Genomic DNA, 21,594 nt, shown 5'->3' with positions numbered 1-21,594 from the left:
AAACTGAAAACGCCATGGCAAAAAATGAAAAAAGACAAACAGACAAACAATAGTACACATGACACAACATAGAACACTAAAGAATAAGCAACAAAACCCCACCAATAACTAGGGGTGATCTCAGGTGCTCCAGAAGGGTATATATGTAATGATGTTTTGTGGTACAATTTTTTTTATCGTTTTAAATTTTTTGTCAAATTTTTATAAAAATTAAACGAACCTAATTATATTTTGTTTGGTACTATCTTAAAGAACTGATGATCCTATGATACTATCTGGACTAATATTTTAAGAAAATATATATAAAGTTGTGGTTGAAAAAAAGAATGCATATTTTAAATGAAAAGACAGTATGTTAGCATATCTCATGGGCAAGTTCTACATGTTTGAAAATAATATTAATACACGTACCACATATCGCCTCATCGTCTTGCCATGGACAATCCAATTGACCGTCACACATCTGAGAATAGTCTATGCATGACGTGTCCATACAGGTAAATTCCAAACATGGTTCTGGTGCTGTACCTGCAATTTAAAAACATATGTTTAAACTTTTATTCTATAGTTAATTTTAGAACTCGATGGTGCGATGGAGAGACTGTAGTGCTATTGTCTTTTTTAAATGTGTGATATGGTCTATATGGCGATTGTTTGGTGATTTAAATTATAAAAACGTGCAATTATCATCCAAAGTATTATCTAATTTTGCGGTATACTCTCGTTGATTTACCCAAACACATGGCAATCAGGTAATAAAGGTAACAGTAGTAGACCGCTGTTCGAAATTTATAAATCGATTGAGGAAAAAAAATCCGGGTAACAAACTTAAACTGAGGGAAACGCATCAATTATAAGAGAACTACGACATAACAGAAACACAACCTTAAAATGTAACACTCACAGAAACCAACTATAATATAACAATGGTCATTTCCCTGACTTGGTACAGGACATTTTAAAAAAAAAAAGATGGGTTGAGTCTGCTTTTGAGGCATGCCAAACCTCCCGCTTTTATGGCAATGTTAAATATAACATTAAAATGACAATTAATGACGGGACTACAATACAGAACTACAATACAAATAAATTATGTTATCCATTGCACTTCAACACTACTGTAAATTCAGAAATTATTGCGATTTTTATATATACGACTAATGCGACTGCGTGAGTTTCGCAATAAAAAAAAATCGCATTTTGATAACTGAAAAATACATCTGTACGGAGATTATCCTGAAATCGCTATGATTAATCTTGCATTTTTGTCCATTCTAGTAAAATCGCAATAATAAATGCACGCAACAATTTCTAGATTTTCAGTACCACCAATGCACTTCGACGTAACAATTAACAAGATAATGTCACAATGCAACTTTTACATTTCAACGCGTCCGAAAAAAAGAAACACGTCATCACCAAACCATTGCACTTCAGCGTGACCATCGCGGTTCGGACACGTCATCACCAAACCATTGCACTTCAGCGTGACCATCGCGGTTCGGACACGTCATTACCAAACCATTGCACTTCAGCGTGACCATCGAGGTTCGGACACGTCATCACCAAACCATTGCACTTCAGCGTGACCATCGCGGTTCGGAATACCATTACAATTCAGATTCACGCAATTTTTTTTTAATATCTAAACTGAGTGATTTATTCCAAATGAAACCGTTCTGCTACATTCAAACAATGCCAAGTATAGGTATATAATAACCACTATACTTCACATTAGTTTTACTAATACACTATTCGATCCTATTTTAAGATATTGAGATTATTGAATGATAAGCTCATGCAACTAGCTTTTTAATAAACAACCTTTTTTTCGGCGTAATGACTCTAGAATATCAATTGATGAAGACATAATCTCTCAATCAGTCTTATAAAGGCCTGGAGCTGGCTTGTCAGTAACAAGTAGTAGTCCAATGTTAATGTATGTACAATTAATTGTCATTTTGTTTAGTTGCTTTTGTTACTTATTCTGACATTGGATTCGGACTTCATTTAAACTGAGTTTTACTGTGCTTACTGATGGGTGTTTGTTTTTGTAAATTGGCTAGAGATATGAGGATGTTTGAGATTTTAAAAAAAACATGTTTAACCCCCACCGAATGTTAGCTTCTGTCCAAAATCAGGAGCCTAAAGCTTTTGTTAGTCTGGTATAAATTGTAATTTTAGTTTCTTTTATGTATTTCAGTATGACGTCCATTATCGCTCAACTAGTGCATATTTTTGGCCAGTTGAAACACGCATCCGGTTGCAGTATTGTCTCGCTGTATTGAAGACCAATTAGTGGCCTTCGACTGTATTCTGCTCTTTGGTCGGGTTGTTGTCTCTTTGACACATTCCAAATTTCCATTCTCAATTTCATTTGAATCAAAAGTTATAAATTCTTATTACAAATAGTATAAACATGATGAAGACGTCAGTCATAAGCTTAGGGCAAGGAAAACAAGTTACGAAAAGTATAACTTATTTAAATATAATTTTTATCATACACATTTTTTTAAATTAAGAATTGCACTCTCCTTTTTGTTAATTCATTTGGAAGTAAAAGCGTTGTCTGAAATACATTCAGTATGAAGCGGAAGCGCTTCATTGAAAAATGTGTGCACGGTCAACGCTTTCACAACCCTATGAACTTACTAAAAGAAGCATTTAATACTTATTATAACATTTTTTTCGCTTTGACAATGGAAAATCGATTTTTATTATTGATTTCTGTAAATAACCTTTGCCTTTTTTGTGATAGCACGTGTCATCATGCATTTTAAACTTCATTGAGCTATGAAGGTGAATTCTAGGTTGACGACCAACCATTGTTATCCAATCAAAATAACGGATTATTTTGAAACATACATGTAATGTTATTATAAAAAAATAAGATAAAACAGGAGTTGTAGATGGATTTTATGATACATATACTATACAAAATTGAAACATGTAATATACTCAATAGATATAAGGCGATGAGGTATAAGTGTCAATGAGACAACTTTCCATCCAAGTCACAATTTGTAAAGATGAACCATTATAGGTCAAAGTACGGTCTTCAACACGGAGCCTTGGCTCATACCGAACAGCAAGATATACAGATGGGTGCGGTCCTAACCTTGACAAAAGTTAACTTAGAGTTAACTTGTTGGCTGCTTTCTAAGTTAACTTGAGAATGTTTAAGCAGTCAAGCAAGTTAACTACGTCGTTGGTGGACCAGACCTACGGTCTGCTTTTTTAGGACTGCTGCAGACCTATCGACAAGTCTGCTCCAGACCAGACCTGTGGACAAGTCTGCTTTTGACCAGTCCTGAGGACAGGTCTGCCCAGACCAGACCTGTGGACAAGTCTGTTTTTGACCAGTCCTGAGGACAGGTCTGCCTCAGACCAGACCTGTGGACAGGTCTGCTCCTGACCAGACCTGAGGACAGGTCTGCTTTTGACCAGACCTGTGGACAAGTCTGCTATTGACCAGACCTGAGGACAGGTCTGCTTATGACAGATTATCGTTATAAGCGTTTTCATATTAGACTTGAGCTTTCAATAAAGGCAGTGTCTGCGCGTACCCGCATGCGGGTACGAATAGTCAAATTGCCGTTCTAGGCTGCGCGTACCCACATCCGGTTTTCTAATAAAATGCCATTGGATCGGGTATAAAACGTGAAATATCTACGGAAATTATCGATAGAATGGGGATATCGTGTAGAACGAGTGAAAAGTATGAAAAATAATATTTTCAAATTGTATTTATTAAATAATGATACATAGTAATCATTGCAAAATTAAATGCACAATGATGGAAAACAGTCCCTGTAAAAGAAAAACATGATAGAAATTAATACTATTATAAAATTTTAATGCAAATTTAAAGAATATTTTTTTTATAAATTAAAAATATACCCTTATGATATTTTAAAATAATCTTTAAGTAAAATATAAAACAGAAACTAAAATTTTGAAATATATAAAACAACTAAAATTAAAGCATGAGTTTATTGAAATTTAAATTTAAAGAAGCAAGTACTAATGAATAATGAAACGTGAACGTAGGCTGGCAACATTTGAAATGTGCAGCCCGGGGTTGAAATCTGTGCCAAAACAATCATATGTTACAAATCTTAATAAGTGACATGAATCTATTGTAATTGGTTTAAATTGATATTATACCTAGCTTCTTTAATTTTTATAAACTCCAGCTTTAATTTTAGTAGTTTAATTTTACTTTTTTTTTCTTTTCAGGGACTGTACAGTTTAATTTTCCATCCTTGTGCTTTTAATTTTAAATAATAAATATAATCTGAAAATTATTTTTTCATATTCTTCACTCGTTCTCCCATCTTCGCTAGCCAAGGGTTACGATCCACTCCCGCTCTCTTCACCCTTGGCGGATTGAGATAATATTTCGGAGACACAAGGTAAGGATTTGTATTGGTTGCAGTAGTAACTCGCTGCATCCAATCAAAAAGCGCCTATAACATGACCACGTGTAAATGTAGAAAGTGTTTGTAAACAATTGCCACGTGTTTATTGTGCAACAAGTCTTTACATCACTAAACATACGACTATATTTAGTGACAACTTGAATGTTTTTAATCAACTTATAGAAATTTCTGCGTATGTTTCATGCACAAATGCATGAATGTTGACGTATATTTTCGTTTCCGGCTTTACCAAGTGGATAGAATCTAGACGCTACCGTGTTTTTACCTCCAAATTAAAGAGTTCAAGTGCTACCATTGGTCAAGAATAATGTATTCGGAATGGGCGTGAATCTAATCTTCCGATAGATGGCGCAACATTGATATCACAAATGTTGGCTCAATCTGCCAAGGGTGAAGAGAGCGGGAGTGGATCGTAACCCTTGGCTAGCAAAGATGTCGTTCTCCACGAAATTCCCATACTATCAATAATTTTCGTACATATTTCACGTTTCATTCCCGATTCGATGGCATTTTATTAGAAAACCGGATGTGGGTACGCGCAGCCTAGAACGGCAATTTGACTATTCGTACCCGCATGCGGGTACGCGCAGACACTGCCTTCAATAAAATATGTAAACAATTCAACATTCGCATTGTTTTTCCACAGATATCATTTATTATTTACTCGCTAGACTCTACTAGATATTATACAAATGCTCTCTTTTATTTGATATACATGTATTCTTATATAAATAAAAAATAGCTATACGATCACACTGAGGTTTTTTTTATTAGAAGGCGGATAGAAAGGTTATCCAACGCATCGGAACACTATTCTTATATCACGGGATATCGGCAACATTGTCTACGTTACTTCGTTCCCCGTTGTTTACCTGTCCCTTCCTAAATTTTACTTTATGCATAAATTTATACTTGCATGGATATTTCATTGATATTCAACTTGTTTGCATTGGATTTACTATTCTATGTCCCGCAGAATATTGTACAGTGTCCGTAAGCATACGGTGTGGTAAAACTATCAACAATCTCGTCAAATTCGTCAGATTTATCGAGAGATTTGTTATTGCCGATATTTATATGGGACGTCCTAAAATTATACTCAATGCGCACTTTAATGAAATAGTTGCCACTTGACGTTTAACTATAAACAAAATCAATCAACCGACATAATAGATTCCAAGAAGAGAACTTCGTATACTTTTTTTTTATTAAATCATTGTAAATAGTACAAATGAATTCAGACATGTCAGTGTTGGTACTTTGATGATGTGGCATAATAGTTTTGTTTTACACGTACACCGTCATGAACTCCTATATATATGATGTGACTGTTATTATGAATAAAGAGATGAAACTCTGACAATCTCAATTTATTCAGAATATTTTGCATTAATAGTTTTCTAATATTATTGATTACGTGTACATTTACGGTATTCCCAGACAACATGAGTTTGTTGGCCCAACATTGGCACAACGTATATCATTGCATTGGCCCATCGTTGTTTTTTAACATTGGCCCAACGTATAAGTGCAAAGTGGGCCTACGTTGGCCCAACATGATGGCTTCATGTTGGCCCAACGTTGTACTGTTATATGCAATACATAGAGCCAACGTTGGCCCATTGTATGAAAAACGAAATCCATGTTGGCACAACGTTGGACCAACGTAGAAATATCTTCTCTTATGTTGGCACTATGTTGGTCCAAGGTAGGTATTTCTCATTTTTATGTTGGCAATACGTTGGTCTATTGTTTCAACCAAATTACAATGGATGCTGCATGAGGGGCTGTATATGATAAATACTCTGGAGAACTTTGATCTTTTTTATTGTGTTCCAAACTGCCAAAGTTTAAGGTAGCAATTCTGTATTTTTGTATTACCCATTGTTGTTACTGTCCTTGTTTTTTTCATGAACTTTGCCTCTTTAATTTTATTTATTGTGTGACGCCAAGATATTTCTTTGACAATGTTTGATGGATCGACCAGATAAACTCTGTGTCATTTGCTGTTTTGTAAAGAGTTGTCTCATTAGCAATCATACCACATCTTCTTTTTTCATATTAATTTCATTTATTTCTTTAACAGAACAAATGACGTATGGCTTATGGTTAGGCGATCATACAAATAGTTTTTTCGGAGACGTAATTTTAGTTGTATTGTTTCCAGATCCAGAATGAAAATTAAATAATTCAGAAGATGAAACTTTATTTATTTTAAATTTGATATCATTGGTCGTCACCACGAGTAGTGTCCTCCTCAATTTAAACTTCAACAGTGTCATTATTATTTATATATGTTATTCGTTTTTCCCTTCTCTGTTTCTTGCTACCTTCTCTGTCAAGGCTTAAGCGCCGCCAATCTTTAGCTGCATCATCCATCTCCTTATCCGAAGACTCTTTGCAGCTATGTTTTTTTTCTAACCGAATCTGTAATAAAGTTAGAAGTAAACTTGAATTGCGTATTTGTCTAATGCATGCGTGCGTAATCTCCCTTCTAGATACGTAATATAAATTAATGTATATTCTAGATAGTTTAAATACTATTTAATACAAATTAAATCTTAAATAACCATTTTTTTATATTGGTTATTTTTCTAATGGTCAGAAATTTATTAGTATTAGACGGATTTGTGGGTATAACAAACCCTTATTTACTATTATTTCAGAATTCGGTATCATACTTTGGATATTCGTAATATACATGATATATAAAGAATAATTCAGATGTGTATTAATGAACAGTTATATATTTGATATATAAAAACACTGTTACACATTTAAGTGTGTACATGATCAGGTTTCACAAATATATCGTATCTGTTTGCATGCGATTTAGAAATACAATAAAACTAACAAATTCATTTATATTTTAATGAAGTAGCAATCATTATACCACATTTTTGAAACATTACGGAATAAGGTACATCTTTAGACAATTTTATTCCATTAACTTCAGTAATGATCATACATGTTGTGGTTAAAGATTGATATAATTTACCATTTGTTTGAAGATACTTATGTTCAGTGGCAAATATTTCATGATAATTAATAGGATTGAAATGATTTAAAATCTAGAAAATATTTCGCCCGAAACGTATAAACTTCAAGATCAGCATTATAAAATGATAGAAATTAATATATGTTTTGATTTTTAACAACATCCCTCAGATTAAAAAATCATATTGTATTTGTCATTCTAAATCGTATATTTATCAGATTTTTTAAAGTTATAACTTACATGTTACTATCTTTCTCTTTGAATCCCAGATGACATGATTTTCTCTTTTTGTTTTCTTCATATCACTGCTTTCTTACAAATGATCACAAATACACAACAGGAAATAATCACAAAAGTGACCATCCCATTACATTCAGATTTCCTATAAACTTAATTACCATAGCAACTATCTTTGAAATTTGTCGAACACATGGTCAACCTTATCAGAATGGGCTTGATTAACAGACTGGCTGTATCAAATATCACTCTGCATATAATTGCTATTATTATGTTTCACAAAGTTTAATGAATAAAGTTATTATAAATAATGATTGGAATAAATTTTATTTTTTAACCAGGCAATCTATGTTTACGATATACATTTTTTTTTATTACATTAATGATATTCCAGTATAAATTTTGCCTGACTTAAATATAGAGTATGATATATGATCATGCAACGTTGGGCCAGCATTGGCCCAACATAGAGTTGTAAATGTAATTTCAGTTGATAAACACTTTCAGTATGACATTAACTTTTCATAAAGCCTGCTGCAATCGAAATTATCCGACTCCCAAGAGAAATAAAGCGTAAAATATTATATAATCAATTCCATTAAAAAAAATTCATATCGGCCCTATGTTGCTACTAATTAACATAATGCCAACATTTGCCCGATTATTTATAACCAACATGAGATAATAATATGAATTTACAACAACAGACCAACGTTGGGCCAATGTTGTGCAGCCGACACCAACGTGCGACCAATGTACCGACAATTTGCCAACGTTGGGCCAATGTTGTGCAGCCAACATAAAATTGCGACCAACGGACCGACAATTTACCAACGTTGAGCCAATGTTGTGCAGCCAACATAAACTTGCGACCAACGGACCGACAATTTGCCAACGTTGGGCCAATGTTGTAAAGCCAACACCAACGGTCGACCAACGGGCCGACCATTTGCCAACGTTGGCCCACTGTTAGTCTGCTGACTGGGTTACTAAAATGTGAACAGGAGCGCCAGGAAAAGACATTAAGGCGCTCGGTACAATGGTATGCGGGTATATAGATTTGCAAATAAAAGTGCACATATGATCAGTTTTGGTCAAATAGTTTTGTTTTCCAAGTCAGCATGAGGTACATGTATTAAAACTACTGAAATTTTGTTAGGTATCAATATTTTGAATAAAAGGAGGACACACTGGTATCCTAAATTTATGCGAACAAAAATTTGTTGTTATTAAATTGCAATATTGCTGTCCATTGTCATGATTATATTATACATTGATTCCTGACATAAAAAATATGGCTGATTAATACTATGCGGGTATGTCATGGTGTATATAGATTTACAAATTAAAGTGCACATATGGTCAGTTTTGGTAATGCGGTCAAATAATTTTGTTGTACAAGTCAGCTGGAGGTATCAAAACTACTGAAATTTTGTTACGTATCAATATTTTGAATAAAATTAAGACATGCTGGTATCCTAAATTTATGCAAACAAAAATTTGTTGTTATTCTATTGCAATATTGCTGTCCATTGTCATGATTGTATTATACATTAAATCCGGACATAAAAAAAAAGACTGATTTACTGTCCGGGTATAAAGATTTTCAAATTAAAGTGCACGTATGGTCTGAGTTTTGGTGGATGCGGTCAAATAATTTTGTTGTACAAGTCAGCAGGAGGTATCAAAACTACTGAAATTTTGTTACGTATCAATATTTTGAATAAAATGAGGACATGCTGGTATCCTAAATTTATGCGAACAAAAATTCGTTGTTATTATATTGCAATATTGCTGTCCCTTGTCATGATTGTATTATACATTGAATCCTGACATTAAAAATAAGGCTGATTTACTATGCTGGTATATAGATTTACAATTTAAAGTTCACATATGGTCAGTTTTGGTAATGTGGTCAAATAATTTTGTTATACAAGTCAGCTGGAGGTATCAAAACTACTGAAATTTTGTTACGTATCAATATTTTGAATAAAATGAGGACATGCTGGTATCCTAAATTTATGCGAACAAAAATTTGTTGTTATTATATTGCAATATTGCTGTCCATTGTCATGATTGTATTATACATTGAATCCTGACATAAAAAATATGGCTGATTTACTATGCAGGTATACTGGTATATAGATTTACAAATTAAAGTGCACATATGGTCAGTTTTGGTGGACACGGTCAAATAATTCTGTTGTACAAGTCAACTGGAGGCATCAAAACTACTGAAATTTTGTTAGGTATCAGTATTTTAAGTAAAAAGAGGACATGCTGGCACCCTTAATTTAGGCGAACAAAAATTTGTTGTTATTATATTGCAATATTGCTGTCCATTGTCATGATTGTTTTATACATTGAATCCTGACATTAAAAATAAGGCTGATTTACTATGCTGGTATATAGATTTATAATTTAAAGTTCACATATGGTCAGTTTTGGTAATGTGGTCAAATAATTTTGTTGTACAAGTCAGCTGGAGGTATCAAAATTACTGAAATTTTGTTACGTATCAGAATTTTAAGTAAAAAGAGGACATGCTGGCACCCTTAATTAAGGCGAAAAAAAATTTGTTGTTTTTATATTGCAATATTGCTGTCCATTGTCATGATTGTATTATACATTGAATCCTGACATTAAAAATAAGGCTGATTTACTATGCTGGTATATAGATTTACAATTTAAAGTTCACATATGGTCAGTTTTGGTAATGTGGTCAAATAATTTTGTTGTACAAGTCAGCTGGAGGTATCAAAACTACAGAAATTTTGTCACGTATCAATATTTTGAATAAAATGAGGACATGCTGGTATCCTAAATTTATGGGAACAAAAATTTGTTGTTATTATATTGCAATATTGCTGTCCATTGTCATGATTGTATTATACATTGAATCCTGACATAAAAAATATGGCTGATTTACTATGCAGGTATATAGACTTACAAATTAAAGTGCACATATGGTCAGTTTTGGTAGACACGGTCAAATAATTCTGTTGTACAAGTCAACTGGAGGCATCAAAACTACTGAAATTTTGTTACATATCAGTATTTTAAGTAAAAAGAGGACATGCTGGCACCCTTAATTTAGGCGAACAAAAATGTGTTGTTATTATATTGCAATATTGCTGTCCATTGTCATGATTGTTTTATACATTGAATCCTGACATTAAAAATAAGGCTGATTTACTATGCTGGTATATAGATTTACAATTTAAAGTTCACATATGGTCAGTTTTGGTAATGTGGTCAAATAATTTTGTTGTACAAGTCAGCTGGAGGTATCAAAACTACAGAAATTTTGTCACGTATCAATATTTTGAATAAAATGAGGACATGCTGGTATCCTAAATTTATGGGAACAAAAATTTGTTGTTATTATATTGCAATATTGCTGTCCATTGTCATGATTGTATTATACATTGAATCCTGACATAAAAAATATGGCTGATTTAATATGCAGGTATATAGATTTACAAATTAAAGTGCACATATGGTCAGTTTTGGTGGACACGGTCAAATAATTCTGTTGTACAAGTCAACTGGAGGCATCAAAACTACTGAAATTTTGTTACATATCAGTATTTTAAGTAAAAAGAGGACATGCTGGCACCCTTAATTTAGGCGAACAAAAATGTGTTGTTATTATATTGCAATATTGCTGTCCATTGTCATGATTGTTTTATACATTGAATCCTGACATTAAAAATATGGCTGATTTACTATGCAGGTATATAGATTTACAAATTAAAGTGCATATATGGTCAGTTCTGGTGGACGCGGTCAAATAATTCTGTTGTACAAGTCAACTGGAGGCATCAAAACTACTGAAATTTTGTTACATATCAGTATTTTAAGTAAAAAGAGGACATGCTGGCACCCTTAATTTAGGCGAACAAAAATGTGTTGTTATTATATTGCAATATTGCTGTCCATTGTCATGATTGTTTTATACATTGAATCCTGACATTAAAAATAAGGCTGATTTACTATGCTGGTATATAGATTTACAATTTAAAGTTCACATATGGTCAGTTTTGGTAATGTGGTCAAATAATTTTGTTGTACAAGTCAGCTGGAGGTATCAAAACTACTGAAATTTTGTCACGTATCAATATTTTGAATTAAATGAGGACATGCTGGTATCCTAAATTTATGCGAACAAAAATTTTTTGTTATTGTATTGCAATTTTGCTGTCCATTGTCATGATTGTATTATACATTGAATCCTGACATAAAAAAATATGGCTGATTTACTATGCAGGTATATAGATTTACAAATTAAAGTGCACATATGGTCAGTTTTGGTGGATGCGGTCAAACAATTTTGTTGTACAGGTCAGCTGGAGGTATCAAAACTACAGAAATTTTGTTACGTATCAATATTTTGAATAAAATGAGGAAATGCTGGTATCCTAAATTTATGCGAACAAAAATTTGTTGTTATTATATTGCAATATTGCTGTCCATTGTCATGATTGTATTATACATTGAATCCTGACATAAAAAATATGGCTGATTTACTATGCAGGTATATAGATTTACAAATTAAAGTGCACATATGGTCAGTTTTGGTGGACACGGTCAAATAATTCTGTTGTACAGGTCAACTGGAGGCATCAAAACTACTGAAATTTTGTTACGTATCAATATTTTGAATAAAATGAGGAAATGCTGGTATCCTAAATTTAGGCGAACAAAAATGTGTTGTTATTATATTGCAATATTGCTGTCCATTGTCATGATTGTTTCATACATTGAATCCTGACATTAAAAATAAGGCTGATTTACTATGCTGGTATATAGATTTACAATTTAAAGTTCACATATGGTCAGTTTTGGTAATGTGGTCAAATAATTTTGTTGTACAAGTCAGCTGGAGGTATCAAAATTACTGAAATTTTGTTACGTATCAGAATTTTAAGTAAAAAGAGGACATGCTGGCACCCTTAATTAAGGCGAAAAAAAATTTGTTGTTTTTATATTGCAATATTGCTGTCCATTGTCATGATTGTATTATACATTGAATCCTGACATTAAAAATAAGGCTGATTTACTATGCTGGTATATAGATTTACAATTTAAAGTTCACATATGGTCAGTTTTGGTAATGTGGTCAAATAATTTTGTTGTACAAGTCAGCTGGAGGTATCAAAACTACAGAAATTTTGTCACGTATCAATATTTTGAATAAAATGAGGACATGCTGGTATCCTAAATTTATGCGAACAAAAATTTGTTGTTATTATATTGCAATATTGCTGTCCATTGTCATGATTGTATTATACATTGAATCCTGACATAAAAAATATGGCTGATTTACTATGCAGGTATATAGACTTACAAATTAAAGTGCACATATGGTCAGTTTTGGTAGACACGCCCAAGTCAAAGTGAACTGCCTATTTAAGCAGTTCCTTAGCAGTTCCTTGGCAGTTTCTTAAATTTTAGGCAGTATTTTAGCAGTACAAAGCAGTTTTGATTTAGGCAGTTCAGAATAACTGCCTACTGGTATATGATAACTGCCAAGCTTAGCAGTTCAAATATTTCTAGGCAGTTTTCAAAAGCAGTTTTTCTCAATGGCAGTTATTTATTGGCAGTTATTTAATTTTTATTTCACAGACTAGATTTCAGCTTTATAAGCTTGGCAGTTATTTTATATAGCAGTTTCATTAGAATTTCTTTTAACTCTAAAAACATTTCTTGGCAGTTGTATTGAAATCAGAATAAACATGATAAATGTTGATCATCTTCAACTGACAATATATGTGCATGTATAAAATATTTGTTTTAGCTTATAATTTTACCCCATGCCATATATATACTCATGATCCTGAAACTCATCATTGTACTTAACAAGTACTTAATATTAATATTTAAAAAAACTTCTTAATACTCTTATTAATAAAGAAATAATATCATAACAAATAAATCATTTCAGGTATATTATTAGATCATATAATAAACAGATATATCTTGATGGTTGACATAAATACGTTTATACTCATGTACATTTTTACAGATTATCTATTAATTATTTTCCTGAAATTAATCTGAGCTAATATCATATGTTCATAATAAAGGATTTTCTTACTTTAATCTTTCTCATATTTGTTTGGAAACTCGACAACAAAAAGATTTTTTCCACATTTCACAAAAGTGCATACTTTCAAAATATTTTGTAAAGGAACTGCAACAATATTTTCAAATTGAGTTGTTACTTGGTGACAAGACTGTTGATTTGTATATGATAACAATGTTGTAAACGGATGTATAAGAGCCACATTCAAAATTCCACCGTCAAAATTTTCTATCTGAATAAATGTTTTTACACTCCCAAAATGTACTACATCTAGTGCATCATACTTCACAACACTCTGATTTCTTTTAAGTAAGCGCCCATAGGAAGTACCGTAAACTGCACTTGATATTTTGGTTATGAATATTTTTTTGTATTCAACTATATCAAGTTGAGGCAAGCATGTTCCTAGAAAATCACATACAGCAGTGTATTCTGAATCATCAAGTCTCATTTTAAATGTTTGCCCTAAGTGAAATATTCCCTCTTCGATACAATCTGCATTGTGAATGAAATTTGGTCTTGTCATGCTATTAAATAAGGCTTCATCTGTTGATCCTTTGTCAATATGAAGTTCCTGTAATGTTGGTAGTGCTTGCATTTTTGTAATTGCATTAATAACTTGCATTTCAATTCCAGTAGTTCCGTGAATGTTTTTAATAATATAGCCATTAAGATCTTCAAAAGCAAAACAATTATTCACAAACAATGGTCCATTAGCGCGTACACAATCAGTGATATGCAAAAGCTGATGACAATTCATTGTTAGATATCTAGAAGAATATAAATTTGGGAAATTCTCAATGAAAAGAAATAAACATCTTTCGGCATTCTTTAGATCCTTGTCGGAAACATTTTCCCTTGCTAGGTTGTAAATTCCACGAACTAATAAAGAAAAATGTAAATAATATTCATTTGGCAAGATATCATGAAGGACAGGCAAACTCCAAAGAAATAAAAAGTTCCGATACTCTGCAGACTTCCAATGGCTTAAATCATCTAAACTTCTTGGTGGTCTGGTTATATGTAAGTTTGGATGTATTGAACTTAGTCTTGTGTTTACTGATCCTTTATGTATAAACATTGAAAAATTCTCTGTTTTATGTTGCTTGTCAAACCACAAAGTAAGAAGCATTTTCATAACTCCAGCACATACCCCATGCATATAATCAATGACAAATCCATGGATAACATTGAAATGTTTCAAAAACATGAACCAGAAAGGTCCCTTGATCCCTCGAACAATAAAGTTCTTTTCATTTGTTTGGATTTTCCCAACAACTTGATTAACGTCGTCTTGTAAATTCTCCACTGTTCTTAATGGTCCCTTAGGTTCATTTTCACAATATGGGAAAATGTGAACGTGTCCTCCTTTGTTAGTGGTATAAGTTTCACCTGGTTGAAGACAAAACCAGCATCCATATTTTCCGTTAAACTGCATACTATTGCTGACTAGACATCTTGCTGGTAAATCACATACACAGTTCAGTAATGTACCCATCAAAGTAAAATTGCTCCCACAATTGTCTACGAGTTCTACCCCATCTTCTAGCTTGCAGAGTTCTTCATGCAATGGTTTTAAATAACTCCACATAAGTGGCTTCTTTGCTCCAATCCATAAACCATAATAAACAATGTTTTCTTTAAGTTTTCTTTCTGAAGGTGGTAGTTCATTTATGATCATAAAAACTGGCCACATGGACATACTTGAACTTTTAAATATTTGAACTCCATCTGTATTCATTGAAAAGGATATTGAATTGGGGTTTTTAAGAAAGCCCTTTTGAAAAACATTTTTGTAATTTGATCCATCATATATATCACGGTAGTTATTGTCAGGATTTTTTGAATAATGATCAAATCTGTAAGACCGAATTTTCTGCAAGAAAGAACTTCTTTTAGCCATAAGCTGCAACTGTGCTATGACAGAATGTTGAATGAAGTAACCAACCGATCCAAACTGAGTTAAATCTTTTTCACAGTGTTTGTTTGTACAAGTTTTAGCATCCTTTTGAGTGTGTGTTCCACAATGTGAACAAAGATAGTGAATTGTAGGGAAATTTACAAATTTCTTAAGATACTCTTTAACAGTATAGACACTTTTAATCATGTTATTTTCATCTGGCATTATCATATTCATTACTGCAATAATGTAACTGAGTGCTTCATCAGACAATTTGAATCTAATGCTTAGACTACATATCATTAGCAAAATTAGTCCTACAGATTTAGAACATCCTACATAAAGAGGAATGTTTGTATCTCTAACTTCATTTTCTGTTGGATTTGGTCTTTCTGGTATATTGGGTGTTTCATCAATTATAGTCTCTGCAATAGGATCAATGATAACAGAAGCATTTTCCTCATCAGCAAATTCAGTATCTGCCAACTGACCATCAATTGGTAGTTCATCTATCTCCTCATTTACTAGTTCATTGTATTCAAAGTTTTGTGTTCTCTGATTAATGTTAACAGTGTTTGTTATATGATCTTCACTTATGACAGAACTGTTGTCCATATCAGCATCAATGCAATCTTGATCAGCTACAACTGTATTGATATCAACACGATCAATTGTAGAACTTGTCTTTAAATTTCTCAACTAGAAAAAAAAAATGAAAATAATTTACATTTTTATTATATAATGTACATTAACATGATTAAGGTAAACATATATATATATAATCCCAAACTGAATAATTTGATTTAAAATTAATAAATATATATAATGAAAAAAAAAACACTGCTGACCAACAGCTTTATTAACAGGCACTAACCTTCACCCTAACCAAAGACAGTAGTGTAACAGTATACCATGAAAAGACAAACTATAAAAAAATAATTAAAGCCCTTTATCATTGTTTATAGCTTGCTGTTTGGTGCCAGCTAACACTCTGTTTTGAAGACCATACTTTGACCTATAATTGTTGCTTTAAATACATTGTGACTTGGATGGAGAGTTGTCTCATTAGCACTCATACCACAATTTCTCATTCATATAGTACGTACAGTACATGTACAATAAAGTCAATATGTATAAAAAATTAAGAGAAATGGAAAAATAAAATATTCATACATGAGAAGAGGTATTGTTTCTTTTATAACTTACCATAAATGTCTCATCTACATAGTTTTTTGCACTTGTTGATGATGGAACTTCATCTTCTGGTATACATGTAGGACTTGGGGAACAAGCAGATCCTATATTATCTGATTCTATTACTACAGCTATGGTATCTTCCTCATAAGAAGCTGTGTGTATATCATGGTTGTCATATTTACTACATGTTGTGACAGTTTCTTCTTGATCATTGTCTGAATGTTCATCAATTCCAGTCTAAAATGTACAAAAATATACATAAAAACATATTTGTAAATATGTAGGAACAAAAGCATAACGTCAGGTACCCAGATCGTCCACCCCATTTTATTTTGATAGTCTGTCAATGGCGAATGCAGATCAGAAATGTGACTGAAAACCAGTACTGTATGTCAGACAATCAGTGTTTACATGCTAATTAAATGTATGTGTGAAAAATACTTGAGAAGTCTATATACTTGTTCAAAAATAAAAATCAACAATAATGCAACATATATATAGAGTTTTTTTTCAATTGTCAAAAACCACCTCCAAACTGGGTGATTTGGGTACCCAGACGGTATAAATTAAATACATGTGCATGTTCAATATGTATACAGTCATGGCGTAAGTGCAAAAGTTTGTAAATCAGTGGCAGATCCAGAACTTTTTATAGAAAAGGGGGGTATTGACTGACCAAAAAGGGGAGGGGCTCCAGTCTGGCTTCACTTTCACTTCAGTGTATTAATTATCCAAATTTGCCCATGTAAAAAGGGGGCAGCCCCTTATGACAGTACTTTCTCACTACCCCTCCCCCTTTCGGCCTTTGTAAGTTTTGATCTGCCTAGGGGCGGATGCAGGAATTTTCGAAAGGGGGAGAGCTAACCCAGGGCAAAGGGGGGGGGGGTGTAAAACATATGTCCCGATACAAATGCATTGATCGGCCAAAATAAAGGGGGGGTGCGAACCCCCCCCCCCCTCTCTGGATCCGCCACTGCTGCCACTGACCACATATGAACGCCATTTCTATCGGAATGCACACATCCCACAACACAATATTATTGTCTTCTTTACGAATACAATAGTGTATGTCAAAGTAAAGCAAATCTGTACAAATCAAATCGATGTCGAGAACCTCGGAAGAATAATCTTCAGTCTTCATTGACATTCATTGCCGATTGTCATATTGGTCTTGAGAATTCTTACTTATTTTACTTTCTGAATTTGTAGTGCAACATGTACTTACCTCAGTTTTACGTCTTTTATTATAAGGTCCTCTTTTTTTCTGATTCTTCGGCATTTTTACATATATATTTATCACTGTTTGTAAGTTTTATCTGAACAAACGTGAGTTCAAAATAATCACAACTTCCGGTGTCAGATTTTCCAATTCGTAAATTAATCAGGATGAATAATTATGGATTTAATTTTGCAATCAACTTTCAATTTGAGTAATTTTTTATCATTTAATTCTTTCAAAGCCGTTAAAACAAAAAAAAACATTTAATTACTTCACAAATAATCCACGGATCATACTCGTTTACCTCCGTCTAACATCGGAAATCAACATCCTCTTTGTTCTTCTTCGCCGGAAAAGGCCGAGTAATAGCAAAATTCAAATTTTGAACCCGACTGGTTTCCTGTTTTAAGTCAAAGTGTACGCTGAGCACAAACCTGATATCGATAACGTACCAGATTGCAATTGACCGCCATCATCAGATCAGAGAAAATAATATCAACACAAATAATAACGCAATAAATATGGAGTTTCTAGTTATTTATTTTGCCTTTGACAATGCATTTGAAGCAGTCAATATGTCAAAGGTAGAATGTGATAAAACAGAGGCGGAAATGGTGAAGGGAACTAAATGCCAGGTACCTTTCGAGACCGAAAGCATCAGTGAGGATGGCAAAGACACTGTGGAGACAAAACTTTATGATGGCATTATTCTCTGTTCTGGACAAGGTAAGAAAAGTGTTGAGTTATTTTCCAAAAAAAATGATAGTACACATTGGCATGAACATAAGAAATTAAAAAAAAATGGAATAATTTTGTTAGTCTTGCATTTGGCTTAATTTGGAGAAAAAGGGGAGGGGGGATGGTGTTAGGTACAAAAAAATACATTACAATATTACCAGAGTGATATAAAGTGTGTAGAAGATATATATACACATACTATTTCCAAAGACCAACTTGTGTATGTAGTTGGTGTCATCATATAGTATATTATATATATATACATGCAGACAGCTAGTGGATGCAAATGACATGTATTTTATAAATGAAAAATATTATCTTAAAATTTATGTTATATAGTCTAATAATAAGAATCCCTTGATCCTCTTAATTCATGAACCATGCACATTTATTCTTGACAGCGGCAGATCCATAGGGGAGTTCAGGGTTGGAACCCCCCTTTTTTTGGATGATCAATGCATTTGAATGGGGACATATAAATTTGTATATACATATTTCTCCTTGATTGGAACCCCCTTTTAAAATGGTTGGATCGATCCGACCCTGCTTGATATAATTAAATTTAAGAAAATATCATTTGATTTATTTATGAAAATAAAATCATAACATATTACATGATATTAATTGCAGTTAAAAAGAAAGCAGAAGAGTTGGCAAACCAATGTCAAAAGAAATTAACAGATGGTCTACCAGTTCAGACATTGTTTAAAGATTTTCAAGCCAACACCAAAAGAAATGCCTCATCCAAATTAACAGAGGCCATAAAGGAGCTACAAGATGAAGAACCATGTCCATCTGAGAAGAAGAAAGTGAAAAAGGACAAAGTCTCAACCAAGTCAACTATTAAGTCTAAGAAAGTACATGTAGCAACATCAAATGGTTCAGCAAAACCCGCCAAAAAATCAACAGATACATGTAAGGCTACAGCTGTTAAGAGTGCTCTTCATCCTGATAAGATGGCTGAAATTTCAGCAATGTTGAACATAGAACAGTCTCAAGGAAAAGAAGATCTAAATTTGGTTAAAGTTATGAGCAGTACTACTTGTACTTCAACACCTAAAAGACAGGACATATGCAGCCCAAAAAAGACAGTCACTTCTATGTATGAAGATATATCACCTGTTAAACAGACAGTTACAATTGATCCCATATCAATTGCAAGTTTAAGGCGCTCACCAAGAAAACACTGTAGTTCAGTTCTGTTTACCCACAAATTGGATGATGCAGTACAAATACATGTACCAAAAGAAAACATATCAACAATAGGCCAGTCAACTGACAAATGGGATGGTGTTTTTGTCGACTCAGTTAATAGCATCTATGACATGGACAAGAAAGAAGTGCATGAATTGCATTCGAACTTTGGGAAAGAAACTGATGAGTTTGAAAAACTTAACAATGATCATGACATGCCAACAGACAGTAGTCAAGAGCAGACTAAAAAGGAACTTATATGTAATCGTAAGTTTTTATAAAATTGTAACACCAAGTGAATGATAAAGTATTTGTTGTAGGATTTTAACACAAAATCATTTACAATGTGAGTTTTTCTAAATACTTGTTTTCTCAATGAAATTGTAAGCAACCAGATCATAGTATTTATAAGTTAAAGTTAACTACATTTACAAAATCAGTTTAATGAATAAAACATACACTAAAGTCAAAACTGAAGACAGCAACTTGTTAACTGGATCCTATAGATTTGAAAAGGTAAATACAAATGTTCATTTAATTTATACATGACCATTACATGATGTACATGTACACACAAAGTTAAATTATATAATATGGGACTTGGGTATACATGAACAACATGAAATTAGAATTTAACTGAATCAGCCTTCAATCAGGTATAAAAAACCATTTAATTGTTGTATTCATAAATTTAACATGCTTGGAACATTTTTGTACATACATGTATATATACAAATACATGTACATTTTTTTATACTTATAGTTCTTGGAATAACCAAAGAGGAAGCAGCCACAACCAGCATGGTATTGGGAAGGTTGTCAAAAATACTAGGTGGTCATGATTTTATTAGTTCAAATAATACTCCATTTAAACCACCCAGCATGCCTAGTATCTTTAACAATGATCCTGATGAAATTAATGAACCCGATGTCAGTAGCATTATCAACACAGAGAATGATTCAATAGTGGACATGAGTACAGAAGAACAAGACAATTCGCAATCTACTTGGAGCTCAAAGGACAGCTGTAATGTTAGTCAAAACAGTTCAAATGCATGTTCTGAGGCTGAATCTTCAAACTCTAGGATTAGAGGATCCAAACCCGATGACAAGGTATATATATAATACATACAATTTTTAAGAATAATATGGCATGGGCTTTCAAGCATGTGAATGAAATGATTTCAAAAGTTGTTTAGTGCTCAATAACAGTCACATTTTACTTGTCAGACATGTACATGTAAGTTTGTAATTCAACATACATACATTGTTCCAGTAATCCTCATGACTAGGCTAACAGTGTATATGTTTTTTCAGTTTAAAAACGCAGTACAAACAAGAACCAACGTACATTTTGTATACTGATTTTAATTATCAATAATACATATATGTTAAAATTTAAATGCATGTGCACTTATAGTTTAATTTAGCAAAGACGAGAACTTAAATGGATGCCTAAAAAGATAAATGCATAATTTAAACCCCTGTCTTGATTTGTATGATTAACTAAAATCTTATTGATTCCATAAATGCATACCATTTGATTTAATATTTACACTGTTTTGCATGATACTGTACATG

General features: G+C 32.7%; 3 protein-coding genes and 1 long non-coding RNA gene across 4 annotated transcripts in view; 1 reads left to right on the top strand and 3 right to left on the bottom strand.

Annotated features, from left to right (window-relative positions):
* Positions 1-1,593, bottom strand: part of LOC134694391 (serine protease nudel-like) — a 43,797-nt gene extending 42,204 nt beyond the window's left edge. The window contains exons 1-2 of the mRNA XM_063555397.1: positions 1,518-1,593; positions 412-528 (exon numbers count right to left, since the gene is read on the bottom strand). Coding sequence (XP_063411467.1) covers positions 412-528; positions 1,518-1,593 — 193 coding nt within the window. The remainder of the gene's footprint in view (positions 1-411; positions 529-1,517) is intronic.
* Positions 1,594-6,635: 5,042 nt separating this feature from the next.
* Positions 6,636-7,762, bottom strand: LOC134694880 (uncharacterized). The gene is made up of 2 exons (XR_010102636.1): positions 7,681-7,762; positions 6,636-6,869 (listed from the first exon to the last, which is right to left on the bottom strand). It is a non-coding gene; the product is annotated as an uncharacterized LOC134694880 (long non-coding RNA).
* A 5,852-nt stretch (positions 7,763-13,614) lies between these two features.
* On the bottom strand, positions 13,615-18,227 carry LOC134695025 (uncharacterized). Its single transcript, XM_063556161.1, has 3 exons — positions 18,088-18,227; positions 16,872-17,099; positions 13,615-16,364 (listed from the first exon to the last, which is right to left on the bottom strand). The coding sequence occupies exons 1-3, from the start codon at positions 18,139-18,141 to the stop codon at positions 13,779-13,781; spliced, it is 2,868 nt and encodes a 955-aa protein (XP_063412231.1). The 5' UTR covers positions 18,142-18,227; the 3' UTR covers positions 13,615-13,778.
* Positions 18,228-18,554: 327 nt separating this feature from the next.
* Positions 18,555-21,138, top strand: LOC134695026 (uncharacterized). Its single transcript, XM_063556162.1, has 3 exons — positions 18,555-18,807; positions 19,450-20,280; positions 20,777-21,138. The coding sequence occupies exons 1-3, from the start codon at positions 18,603-18,605 to the stop codon at positions 21,136-21,138; spliced, it is 1,398 nt and encodes a 465-aa protein (XP_063412232.1). The 5' UTR covers positions 18,555-18,602.
* The last annotated feature ends 456 nt before the right edge of the window (positions 21,139-21,594 follow it).

This window comes from Mytilus trossulus, chromosome 13 (genome assembly GCF_036588685.1).
Source record: "Mytilus trossulus isolate FHL-02 chromosome 13, PNRI_Mtr1.1.1.hap1, whole genome shotgun sequence".
Lineage (NCBI taxonomy): Eukaryota > Metazoa > Mollusca > Bivalvia > Mytilida > Mytilidae > Mytilus > Mytilus trossulus.
The sequence above is the reverse complement of the archived record's forward strand: the minus strand, read 5'-3'. Positions and strand labels throughout refer to the sequence as shown.